This window comes from Erigeron canadensis, chromosome 3, assembly GCF_010389155.1.
Source record: "Erigeron canadensis isolate Cc75 chromosome 3, C_canadensis_v1, whole genome shotgun sequence".
In the NCBI taxonomy this organism is placed as follows: Eukaryota; Viridiplantae; Streptophyta; class Magnoliopsida; order Asterales; family Asteraceae; genus Erigeron; species Erigeron canadensis.
This window is the reverse complement of record NC_057763.1, coordinates 7,372,128-7,384,990: the sequence shown is the minus strand read 5'-3', so window position 1 is coordinate 7,384,990 and position 12,863 is coordinate 7,372,128. Positions and strand designations below refer to the sequence as shown.

Sequence of the window (12,863 nt, the reverse complement as noted above, 5' to 3'; positions counted from 1 at the left end):
TAAAACGCATAATCTTAACCTTTGTAACAGGGCACTTGATTGTAGGTAATATGTAGAAGGCTACTCGCGCATTGCGACAATATCTTTTAAAAACGGTAGTTGGATGATCTGTTACCGGTTGAGTGAAAAGGGTGGTTGTGTGAGTGAGTGTATGATGGTGAAGACTGTAAATTAAAACATGTTTGTGTTTTTTGTTGTGTGTGTGAGATAACGCCATCTTAGGGGTAGTGGTATTTTGAGACATTTAATGAATTCATGGATAATGATAGTTGTTAGAGTAAAAACATATTGGGTAATTGAAAGAACGAAAAGATTAAAGAAAAAAAAAAGTAACATTTGTTTAATTAAAAAGTATACATATTTAAATTTGAAATCAATCTTAAAATTGATGTAAGACTCATGTAACAAAACTAATAAAAAATATCATTGGGAAACTTCTAAGCTTAATTCTATTAGTTACAAAAGTTTGATACATGTGACGATGGTTTTCCATTCCAAATTTAGTCTTTGGATCTAGCCACACGATATAACATTGAAACATCGCTTTTTGTATATATTACCGCGTATCTTTTTTAATCAAGCCTTAAACGAGTCAGAAAAATCAGGCTGAAGGTTTCAAGTTTTATGTAATAACCAACTAAATAACTTATTTTTAGCTCTCTACGCTGCTATATAAAAGGTTCATGACAAAAACATCTCCATATTGCCAATTGCCAAAATAAAAAACAGCAGCGATGTCTACTCCATATAGTACCTTGATTATACTGTCAATTTCAATCTTGAGTTGTATGAAATATGTATTTTCTACCAACTTCTATCGCGATTTTGACATATCATGGGGCAATGGCCCTGGAAACATTCATAAGAACGGAAAAGTTTTAATGTTGTCTCTTGATGGATACTCTGGTTCTGGGATCCAATCTAAGAAAGCGTATCTATTTTCAAGAATCGATATGCAGATCAAGCTTATTTCTGGAAACTCTGCTGGCACTGTCACCGCATTTTATGTAGGTTTTTAATACATTTTCTTGTATAGAATCCAACAATGTGATTTTAAATTGTGTGAAACACTAATGAGCATTGGTGTGTTTTTGTCCAGTTAGGATCAGAAGGTGATAATCGTGATGAGATAGACATCGAATTCTTGGGAAATCTAACGGGTGATCCTTATACGGTTCATACAAACATTTACACGAAAGGAAGCGGTTGTAGAGAACAACAATTTCACCTTTGGTTTGATCCCACATCAAGTTTTCACACGTATACAATTACCTGGAACCCTTTTATGATTGTGTAAGTAAAAGGGTAAAACTTAAATCCTTTTTATTTTCGGTTTAACTAAATTGCTATGAACAGGGGAAAACAAAGGTACTAAAACTAATACTTAAGTTAGATACTGCTACACTCATAGACTGGGGACTTAATATGAACACTTATTAAATTTTAGGGGCCATATTTTTCTTTTCACAATTCTACGTTACGGATCATTTCTCCAATTATTATATATAATGCCACATTTGTTCTTATAATTTATAACAACATGATTTTAATTCGACATATGTCTTTTTGTTTAGAATTTATGTTGATGGGACGCCTATAAGAGTGTTCAAAAACTTGGAATCGATTGGAGTTCCATATATGAAGGATTTGCCAATGAGTGTGCACTCGAGTCTTTGGAACGCGGATCAATGGGCCACTAGAGGGGGCGCGATAAAGACAAATTGGACAGAGGCTCCTTTTAAAGCATGGTTCCGAAATTATAATGCTCGAGGTTGTGTTTGGATGAATGGCGAGTCTAGTTGCATATCAGGAAGCTCAAAAACTATAAATCAAGATTGGTATACACAAAAAGACTTGGATATAAGTAACAAGAAAAAGCTGAAATGGGTTCAAGAAAATCAAATGATTTATGATTACTGCAAGGACTATAATCGCTTCCCTTACGGCATTCCACAAGAATGTTACCACAATTGATACACTAAGAGGATCATGGTTTTTTATTATATTCCTTTTGATGAATAAAAAAGTTTAATCTTCGAATGCTGGCGGGTCACTGAGTGAGATTTCTACTCATTGCAGTCACCTTCGGGCTTCTCCGCCCTGATTGAAAAGTACAACTTGTTTTTTTTTTTTTTGAAAAGAAGCATGTGTATGTGAGTTTGGCTATGAACATGTCGGGAGTTGGCACAAGAATTGAGTTTATACTAGCTACATGTAAAGAATGATACAGATCCATCGTTTTGCTATTTATGATGATATCGATATTGTTTTGGTGACATCGACCGAGCTTGTTTGTGTTGAAAGTTTAATAGTTTATTCAAATTGTCTATTTATGATGATATAGTATTGTTTTGGTCCGACCAGCAAAACCGAAAACGAATATGATCGGACCCGTCCAGGTTCGGGCAGTTTCGTTTGGATTTCGAGTTGTTTGCTCATCTCTACTACTATATATAAAGCATTTACTATATTTAAGCTTCAAGTTTACATATTTACATATTTCAATGCATTTTGTACAATTAATCGAAGCCATGTTTTTTTGTAACATATTTTTTCCAAGAAGGCACATTCTACAAATGAAAAGCTTTTTTTTTCCTCCAACATGTTTCAAACCTGAAGACTGAAGTGTACGACACCTAGGCATCAAAACTATGTGATTTGGAAAAATATGATAGAAGTTTACTTGAAGTTTGGTAAATATGAAATTATTAAGTAAATATGAAATTATTAACTTTTCTTTTGACTTGAAACTTCGTGTCGCGATTCAAGAAAAAATTCTAAGAATAGGATTGTTCCAAAAACTAAGGCTAAAACTAGGATGATTTGATTTTTGCATTCTAAAAGTAAGATTTTAGATTATTTTAATTTCTTTACCCATGCCCATCTGTTTTTCCAGCCACTTTTGTCGTTTTCTATTTTGCTACTTCCCTTCCTTCTATTTTCTCACTAATTATAAGTCCATTTTCTCATAAACTTCAACACAACACAGACTAATTTGATAAATTAAAAGAAAGGAGTACAATACAAGATGACAGTTAAATATGATGTATTACATCATATCAAAGTTGTGTTGAGAACGGCCGAGATCATGAATTTTGCCTGGTCTTTCGGCATTGTCCTTATATACGAGGTTTTTTTTGGATGATTAGTGTCCACCACATTTCTAATTCGACTTTCATGCTCTTTTACCCAACAATAAGTATTGTGTAATGGGTTTGAATTTTCCATTAACCAACGTGATTATGTGAGGTGACGAGATGAAATTACCACCGTAAGAATTAAAATTAAGTTTTAAATCAAATTAGTTTTATAGGTTCGACAATTTCAAGCTCTACTCGATTAAGCTCGGTTCGGTAAAATAGTAATTATGTAAAAATATATAATATTCAAAGGTAAAAATGTAAAAATATATATTATATAATAGTAATTATGTAAGAATGTTACCACAATTGATACACTAATTAATTAGATAAACAAATTGAATCATGCTTTAAAATATCCCTTTAGATGAATAAAAAAGTTTAAACGTCGAATGCAGCTGGTAGCCGGTCTATGAGTGAAATTTTTGCTCATTGCAGTCACCTCCGGGTTTCTCCTCCCTTATTGAAAAATGCAAACTTTTTTTTCTTTTTTTTGAAAGGAACCATGTGTATGTGAGTTTGGCTACGAACATGTCGGGAGTTGGCACAAGAATTGAGTTTATACTAGGTACATGTAAAGATTGATACAGATCGATCGTTTTGCTATTTTTGATGATATCGGTATTGTTTTGGTGACATCGACCGAGCTTGTTTGTGTTGAAAGTTTAATAGTTGTTGAGTCCCAATGAATGTTGTAAATTTAATGATGACAAATCTGTATGTAAACACTTGTAAATCCTTTGGTTCTTGTATTGTAATCTGAGTAAGCCTAAGCTGACACAGCTTGCGACCCAGATTACGCTTCATACTTTGTAATTGTCATATCTTATGGAAGCAAGTGTTGTTCAAGCTGCATCAAATGGTTATAGCATTCAATCCAAATCAAAGAGGAGGATTGAAGATAGAAGATCAAGTTGTTGGTGGAAGACAGCTTGGGATTAGCAGTCAGCTTAGAAACACTTAGACAAATTTGCTCTTGACAAACAAGCAATCTGAGTCTAACAATCAGTGAAAATTACAGCCTGGATTTATTGATAAGGACGTATAACGTGACTAGGAAGGTTCCTAGAATCAGGGTTGGTGGTTTATTTACATATGCGTGTCCATACTCTCATTGGACGATCAAAATGACGTGCTGCAGGTTTTGGGGACCACAAGTACGATGAAGGCACGTTCCAATATTCCCTGATCATCCAACAGAAGAAAAATACGTGGCTTATTTGGACACCAAGAGAGACTGAAGCTTTCGCCTATAAAACCTACAATCCTTGAAGGCATATGTAGAGACATTCCTTTGAATCATTCTTCACAAAAAATTCTCTTTGCTCTTATACACAGCTTCGTCTGTGAGAAGTCAGCCTGGGCTGCTTCTCTTGAGCCAGAATTTTCTGATTGTTAGTCATTTCATAGGGTTGTTTAGATATTGTAGGTTATCTTATTTCCGCAACAACCCTGTAATTCTTTGTATAGATTAAATCTTAATAAAGGATTACATTTGAAAAACGCAATATGTGTTGAAGAATGTTTATTCTGCTTTACTGTTTTATTGATTCCTACTTACTGCATTAAGTTATATCTATCTTTGTGAATCTCTAAAACCATTTTCTTAAAGGTTAGTTAAGGAAAAACAAAAAGTTGTATTCACCCCCCCTCTACAACTATTTGTGTACATTATACTTTGGTATTCTGTTGCACCTCTGGGACATAACAAATGGTATTAGAGCAGGGGTTAAAAATTAACTTGACTTGATTCTTGCTTATTTTCCTTTTGTAAAGCATAATGTCATCGTATGTTGATAATGGTTCTTCTACCCGACCACCCATGTTTGATAAAGATGATTTCAGTGGGTGGAAAGGTCGTATGTCTTTGTTTCTTGAATCCATCGACAACAATATGTCTGACATTCTTGTGGATGGTCCTTGTGTTCCTACATCGACTGTTGTGGTTGATGCTGTGGTCAGGGAAGGTCACCCAACCATTCCTGCCACAGTTAAATCCATTGTTAAGGACAAGGCAGATTGGGGAGATGAGGATAAGAGATTGGCCAACTTGGATGTGAAGGCACGTAACTTCATTGTCCAAGCTTTGCCTAAAGACATTTACCATTCAATTAAAATGTGTTCTACAGCAAAGAAAATGTGGGGTACATTGACTGTCATGTTTTAGGGTTGCTCTACCTCCATGGAATCTACCATTACTACTCTCACTAGGAGGTATGAGAGATTTTTCTCATTGAGAAATGAATCCTTGACTGACACTCATACCCGCTTTAATGCTTTAGTGAATGATTTAGCTGCTGTTGGAATTACTAAGAAAACTGATGTGTTGAAAAGTAAATTTCTTGATTCATTACCACCTAAATGGAATAATTATATTTCTTCTGTGAAACTAAGTTCTGTGTATCAAGATCTTGATCTCCCTGGACTTTTTGGTTTACTTCATAATCAAGAATGTTCAGAAGCTGAGAAACTAATTGCTATGGGTGATTCTTATAGTTAGCCTGCTAGTGCACTTGTTGCATCTATGACTGAACACCCTAGTTCAATTTCTAATGAGATCATTCCATGCATCAATGAATCTGTACCTGTGATTTCTAAAACTAATTCTGTTTGTTCTGAGTCTGATTGTGATGAATCTGATGGTGAGGACTTAGCCAATGAAGTGGCTTTGTTAGCTGAAAGGATAAGAAGGAAATCGTTCAACAAATTCAAAGGAAGAGGTAGAAGTGGGCAAGCTGATAAGACCAAGAAGCCATTTGACATGTCCAAGGTCACTTGCTATAAGTGTGGTAAGACTGGACACATGGCTGATGATTGCAGATCCAAGGAGTCCTCTCAAGCTGTGCCATCCAAAGATGGAAGAAATGAAAAATACTCAAAGCTCAAGACCAAATACAAGGCCTTGAAAGCTCAAGTGGCTGAGCTGAGTAAGAAAGCTGAAAAAGATGAGAAGAGTCTGATAGCCAAAGACTGGGCTGAGAGTGCCACTTCCTCTGATGATGAGAAGTATAAGGATGCCAAGTGCTTTATGGCTAAAGAAAAGTTTGCTAAGGATCTTGTCAAGATTCAACAACAATCTGAGTCAGCTCACAAGGCATTTTCAAGTCAGACTGCTCCACCTGAGGTAAATATCTTTTCAAATTTGTGTGACAATGAAAAACTGTCAAGGCTAAATAGACTTGGTGATAAGGTTCTTTTACAAAAATATTTTAATCAAGAACTGAAAAAGGAAATCTCAATTTTGAAACAAGAAGTCAGCTCAAAGAATTTCACCATTGAAAAACTTGAATATGAAATAAAGGCTCAAAAACAATTAAATGCGATTTTGGTCACTGAAGCTAAAACTTCAGAAGAAAAGTTTTTGAAAATCAAGCATATAACTGAATCATGGTGCACTGGTTCCAAAAGAGCTGCAAAATGTGTTAATGTGCAATTTCCTCATCAAGTTCAAACTGTGATAGAGCTATTGCTATCAGTGAAGTCTATGCCATGGAACCTTGTTATCAGCCTCCTTCACCACCCAAGATACAAACCAAGGGAAAGAACTCTAAACCAATTATATTGGTTCAGAAGTCTGGTATTGGGTTTAATGATCCTGAGAAAATTGGTCAAACCATTGCTGAAGCTATGTCTGAATCTAATACGGTAATTGAATTAAAACCTGAGGAAACTCTTGATTTATCAAAACTGTCAATTACTCAATCTGTGTCAAATTCTAAGATTAAAACAAACAATAATGTGCCTAAAAAGAATAAGAGACAAGTTAGGGATCATAGTGTTCCAAAAGAGAAAAACAAGCTGTTGAAGAATGAGAAGTCTGTTTCAAATGGAAATGTTTTACCAACCGAATCTGTGTCTAATCCAAATCACCTCAAATCTGACTCTGACAAAATAATTTCTAAATATGTTGAGTCCAGAAAAGGTAAGATTTCTAATGACACTAATTTACTTGCAAGTGTGTCTGATTCAAATATTGTTGATCAAAGTAAATTAAGGTCTGAATGTAAGAAATCTGGAATAGGCAAAGGTTTTGTTCAAAAGGAATATCTAAATGTTGCAAGAAAGAATTTCAAATCTGGCAAAGGTCAGCTTAAGCAACAATGGGTTTCTAAATGTGATAAGAATATTGGTTCTGTTTCCCAATCTGAGTCAGACCCTGTGGTCAGCTCTGGTGAACCCATCCTTGGATGGGTTCCCAAAATGAACTAATATCTTATTGAAAATGCAGGGCTATCATGATGCACATAACTGACACTTGGACATTGGGTGTTCCAAGCATATGACCGGATGTAAGTCCCTGCTATGTAACTTTAGGACAAGCGCTGGTCCTAGTGTTACATTTGGAGATGATTCCCAAGGAAGGACAGAAGGATTTGGTATTCTTTCAAATGGTCCCCTTACCTTCAGAAGGGTGTCTTATGTGAACGGTCTGAAGCACAATCTGATAAGTGTGAGTCAATTGTGTGATGCTGGCTATGAAGTAAGATTTCGTTCTGATAAGGGTATAGTTTTGGATTTAGAAGGCAATGTGGTGTTAATTGCAAACAGAGATGAGTCTTTATATTCATTTGACATGAGAAATCCAACTGTCACAAAAGAAGTCTATTTCATGTCAAAGACTCAAGATGAGCTAAATTGGTTGTGGCATAAGAGGCTGTCTCATATGAATTTCAAAGACATCAACAAGTTGTGTAAGAAAGAGTTGGTGTCTGGTCTTCCTGTGATTAAGTATGAGAAGGACAAGCTGTGTGGTCCTTGTGAGAAAGGAAAGCAACACAAAGCTTTATTCAAATCAAAAACATGCTCAACCATTGATAGTTGTTTGGATTTGCTGCATATGGATCTGTTTGGACCAATAAGTACTCCCACATTCACTGGAATGAGATATACGTTGGTCATTGTTGATGAATATTCAAGATATACCTGGGTTTTCTTTCTAAAGCACAAAAGTGATGCTGCTAACAGTATCATTCATTTCATTAAGCAAGCTGAAATACTCTACAAAAGGCCTGTTAGGCAGTTAAGAAGTGACAATGGAACTGAATTTAAAAATGTCACACTTAATTCATTTTGCAGTGAAAAAGGTATTTCATTAGTTTATTCAGCAGCAAGGACTCCTCAACAGAATGGTGTTGTAGAAAGAAGAAACAGAACTCTTATTTAAGCTGCCAGATCCATGATGGCACAAAACAATGTCAAAGCTCATTTTTGGGCTGAAGTAATTCACACAGCTTGCTTCACTCAAAACAGATCTCTCATTGTGAAAAGACACCAGAAGACTTCATATGAACTTCTCAGGGGGAGAAAACCAGAAATTGGTTTCTTAAGGATGTTTGGAAGTCCTTGCTTTATTTTAAATTAAAAAGACCATCTTGGAAAATTTGATGAGAAAGCAGATGAAGGTATCCTACTTGGATATGCCACAATGATGAAGGCCTACAGAGTGTACAATAAAAGAACCAAAACTATTGAAAACTTTGTAAATGTGACAATTGATGAAGGCTGCTCCAAGCCAGACTACTTTCTACTTGAAGATGACAATACTGATTTTGAAGAACTGGTTGTTCCTGAAAATGAGCCTCCCTCTAATCTACCAATTGAAAAGAAGAATGCTCAAACTCAAGGGGAGCAAATATTTGAAGAAGAAGAGTTACCAATTTTTGAAAATATGCAATCTGATCCTACTCCTAATCAAGAGGTGAATCTAATTCCATCAAATGACTCCCAAGCTGACTCTATTCCATCAACTCCAATCCAAGCTGACCATTTGATTCCTTAAAATGATCAAGCTGGAACGTCTAATGTGAGTCAGCCCATTGTCCAAGAATCGAATAATACACATCATGTTACAAAATGGACAAGGAGCCATCCCATCAACCAAATCATTGGTGATCCATTATCTGGTGTAAAAACAAGAAGGAAGGCAACAGGCAATTTCTGCATGTTTGTCAATTTTGTGAGTAAAATGGAACCAACTGAGGTTGCTGAAGCTCTGTCAGATCCATCTTGGTAAATGCTGCAAGATGAATTAACATAGTTTGAAAGAAACAAGGTTTGGGAACTTGTTCCAAGACCTCATCATTCTAAAACTGTGATTGGAACCAAATGGGTCTACAGAAACAAGATGGATGAAAGAGGAGTTGTGACCAGAAACAAGGCAAGATTAGTAGCTCTTGGATACAGACAAGAAGATGGGATTGACTATGATGAAACCTTTGCTCCAGTGGCAAGACTAGAAGACATCAAAATGTTTTTGGCTTACTCTGCTCACAAAGGCTTCAAGGTTTATCAAATGGATGTGAAAAGTGCTTTTCTGAATGGGAAATTAGAAGAAGAAGTCTATGTTGAACAACCTCCAGGTTTTGAAAGTTCAAAGTTTCCTAATCATGTGTATAAGCTTGACAAGGCTCTCTATGGCCTTAAACAAGCTCCAAGAGCATGGTATGATACTTTATCTAAATTCTTATTAGAAAACAAGTTCAAAAGAGGTAATGTTAACAAGACTTTATTTTTGAGAAAGTATAATGGTGATATTCTACTTGTACAAATTTATGTAGATGACATAATTTTTGGGTCTAGCAGTGAAAGACTTTGCAAAAAGTTTTCTGAACTAATGTCTAAAAAGTATGAGATGAGCATGATGGGAGAACTTAATTATTTTCTTGGTTTACAAGTTAAACAGACTAAAAATGGTATTTTCATTAATCAAGGAAAATATGTTAATGATCTATTGAACAACTTTGGTTTTAGTGAATGCTTTCCTATGAAAACTCCTATGGGAACTGGTGATAAGCTGAGTGAAGATAAAAGTGGCAAACCCACTGATATTATAGCTTATAGGAGTATGATAGGCTCTCTACTTTACTTGACTGCTAGTAGACCAGATATTATTTTTGCTACATGTCTATGTGCAAGATATCAGGCTAATCCTAAAGAATCACTTCTTAAAGCTGTGAAGAGAATCTTTAGATACCTTAAAGGTGGTCCCAATCTGGGTCTCTAGTATCCCAAAGACTCTGTATTTGATCTAATTGGCTATTCAGATTCTGACTTTACAGGCTTCAAGATTGATAGAAAAAGTACTTCTGGAGCTTGTCAATTGCTTGGCAATAGACTTGTAAGCTGGTCTAGTAAGAAGCAACATTCAGTTTCTATCTCCACCGCAAAAGCTGAATATGTTGCTGCAGGGAGTTGTTGTTCACAAGTTTTGTGGATGCAATTTCAACTTCAAGACTATGGTGTCACTGCCTCTAAAACTCCAATATTTTGTGACAATACAAGTGCCATAGCAATCTCCAATAATCCTGTACTTCATTCTAGGACCAAGCACATCGATATCAGATATCATTTCATCAAAGATCATGTAATGAAGAAAGATGTTGAACTGCATTCAATTCCTACTGAGAATCAGCTTGCTGATTTGTTTACCAAGCCATTGGATGAAAACAGGTTCAATTTTCTAATAAGTAAACTGGGTATGCTAAATATGTAAAAGGCAGTGTGTTAAGTAATGATAAATTCAACCCCTTTGAATTTTGTTAAAGTTTTAAGGGCAAGCTGTGTTTGACACAGACTACCTGTATTTACTTGGTAAAAATCAAGTTAAAATGGGTAAGCTGAGTCTGACCCAGCTTGGGAGTTGTTTTTATTATTAAATATCTCAGTGCGTTTTATTATTTATATTATTTAATTTAGTTTAACTTATTTACCTGGTGAATGAGTGACACGTGTGGAGGCAATGGACTTTTACTGCAAAAGTACCCTCCACTAGTTGTTTTCACCCAATCACATTATTTCTCTCTCTTCCCTCCAAACGATTATTTTAAATATATATTTATTTTATCCGAATATATATATACTCTGTTTAACCTAAGTCCCAAATAAATTGCATTGTTCACACTTTCTTATTGTTTTCTCTAATCTGATTTTTGTTTCATTGAATTTAAATCAATCTTCTTATTTCTATTTCATTATAATCTCATGGCTTCATCATCATCATCTCAATCTGCTAATAACTCTAACAATAATGATTCTTCATCTGAATCTGGGTTTTGACACCCAGCTCCGGTAAGTGCTGTCAAGCTTCCACCCTATGTTGTCGGTTCTGATGTAGTTGTAAGCCCGACTGATCTTGATACTGGTAAAATCAAGATCGTCAATCTTGTCTCCGCCAATGTTCATCCACCTTCTTGGGCAGAAGGTTATGATAAAATTGTTGCCTTTTTATGGCATCATCCATTTGGCAAGATGTTGATTGAAAAGCCAGATGTGGTGTACCAGGACATGCTCTACGAATTTTGTGCGAGCTGTATGGTGGGTCAGACGAAGAAAGGACATGCCGTAATTCGAGGCACCATCCTTAATGGTAAGAAATAGGTATTCATTACTTTAAGAAGACTTAGGTCTGCTTTTGAACTGTCTTACATGCCTGAAAATGATTATTAAAATGTTGTCTCTCACACTGAAGCCAAAAACATTTTACCTATTTGTGGATATTCAGGTCCATTTGCTTCAGTGGTTAGAATGAAATATTTAACTAGCATTTGGAATTATCTTCTAAGTACTTTATGTAAATCTTTACAAATGAAGGCAAGCAGTTTTGATCAGCCTAATGTTCTCGAATTACAACTTTTTCATTCCTTGGTCACTATGACCAGAGTAGATTATGCAGGACTTATTTTTAAAGACTTAGTTGGCCGAGTCAACAATAAGACTTTTACCATACCTTATGGTAGAATTCTTGGTCTCATCATCGAAGCAATCGTTGATGGCGACTTCAGTTTGGCAACTGGCCAGACTGTGGAGTGCAAGGCCATTAATACTAATATTTTTAACAGTCCCAAGGTAACTGTGTAGGGATTAACCCAAGCAATGCAGGTTTACCTTGATTTTTGAAGGAGAAGACAAAGGGAACAAGCATTAGAGGAAGTTGCCTCTCCTTTGATGCGATCTAAGTCCAACACTCAATCTACCAATTAGGAGAGTCAAGGTACTCAATCTCTTGAACCCTTAAACTCCTCCAAATCTACTCCTTCTTCTTCTTCTGAGGGTGAAGAGTTGGCCACAACATCAGCCACACTAGCCATACCCTCATCCACCATTTCCAAATCCGCCTCCAAAAGACCCATTGTTGAGGACTTAGTACCTCTCAATGTATACAAAAAGAAAAGATCCAAAAGAAATGTATCAGCTTTAGGGGTTGACAAAACAACCATAAAAATTATAGTCTCCCAAGGTGCATTGGAAACTGAGGAACGTTCCCAAGCTGACTCTGCCACCCAAGCTGATAGGCCGATTTCACCACGCCCATCTGCACTCTCCCAAAAGAGTGTAGACGAGATAAAGGGAACAACTACATCTGTCCAACCCTCCAAACAAGGTGAAGGCATTGGAATAAAGACCTCCTCCCAAGGTCAAACTGTGTCTAAGCCTAATTCGCCATCATCAGCCTCCCAAAAGGTTGATGATATCACTAAAGGGACACCAGAGGATCCTGCCCAGATCCAAAAGGAGTCAGAGTCTGTGCACATGTTAACTGAGGATGATCAGCCAAAGGATGTTAGTATCGAACGCCTAAGTGACACTGCTCTCATTCCCCAAGCTAATCAGACTCCTACTTTCTTACACTCTTAGTCTACACTGGTTGTCAATGCCCTTTCCAGATCACAAGGAGGGGTACAGGCCTCAATCCTCCGTCGTGATACTTTGGTGACATAACACACC

At 36.2% G+C, this 12,863-nt stretch overlaps 1 protein-coding gene across 1 annotated transcript; it reads left to right on the top strand.

Annotated features, from left to right (window-relative positions):
• The first annotated feature begins 734 nt into the window (after window positions 1-734).
• Window positions 735-2,224, top strand: LOC122593132 (probable xyloglucan endotransglucosylase/hydrolase protein 23). The gene is made up of 3 exons (XM_043765491.1): window positions 735-1,007; window positions 1,100-1,293; window positions 1,575-2,224. The coding sequence occupies exons 1-3, from the start codon at window positions 735-737 to the stop codon at window positions 1,972-1,974; spliced, it is 867 nt and encodes a 288-aa protein (XP_043621426.1). The 3' UTR covers window positions 1,975-2,224.
• Window positions 2,225-12,863: the final 10,639 nt, after the last annotated feature.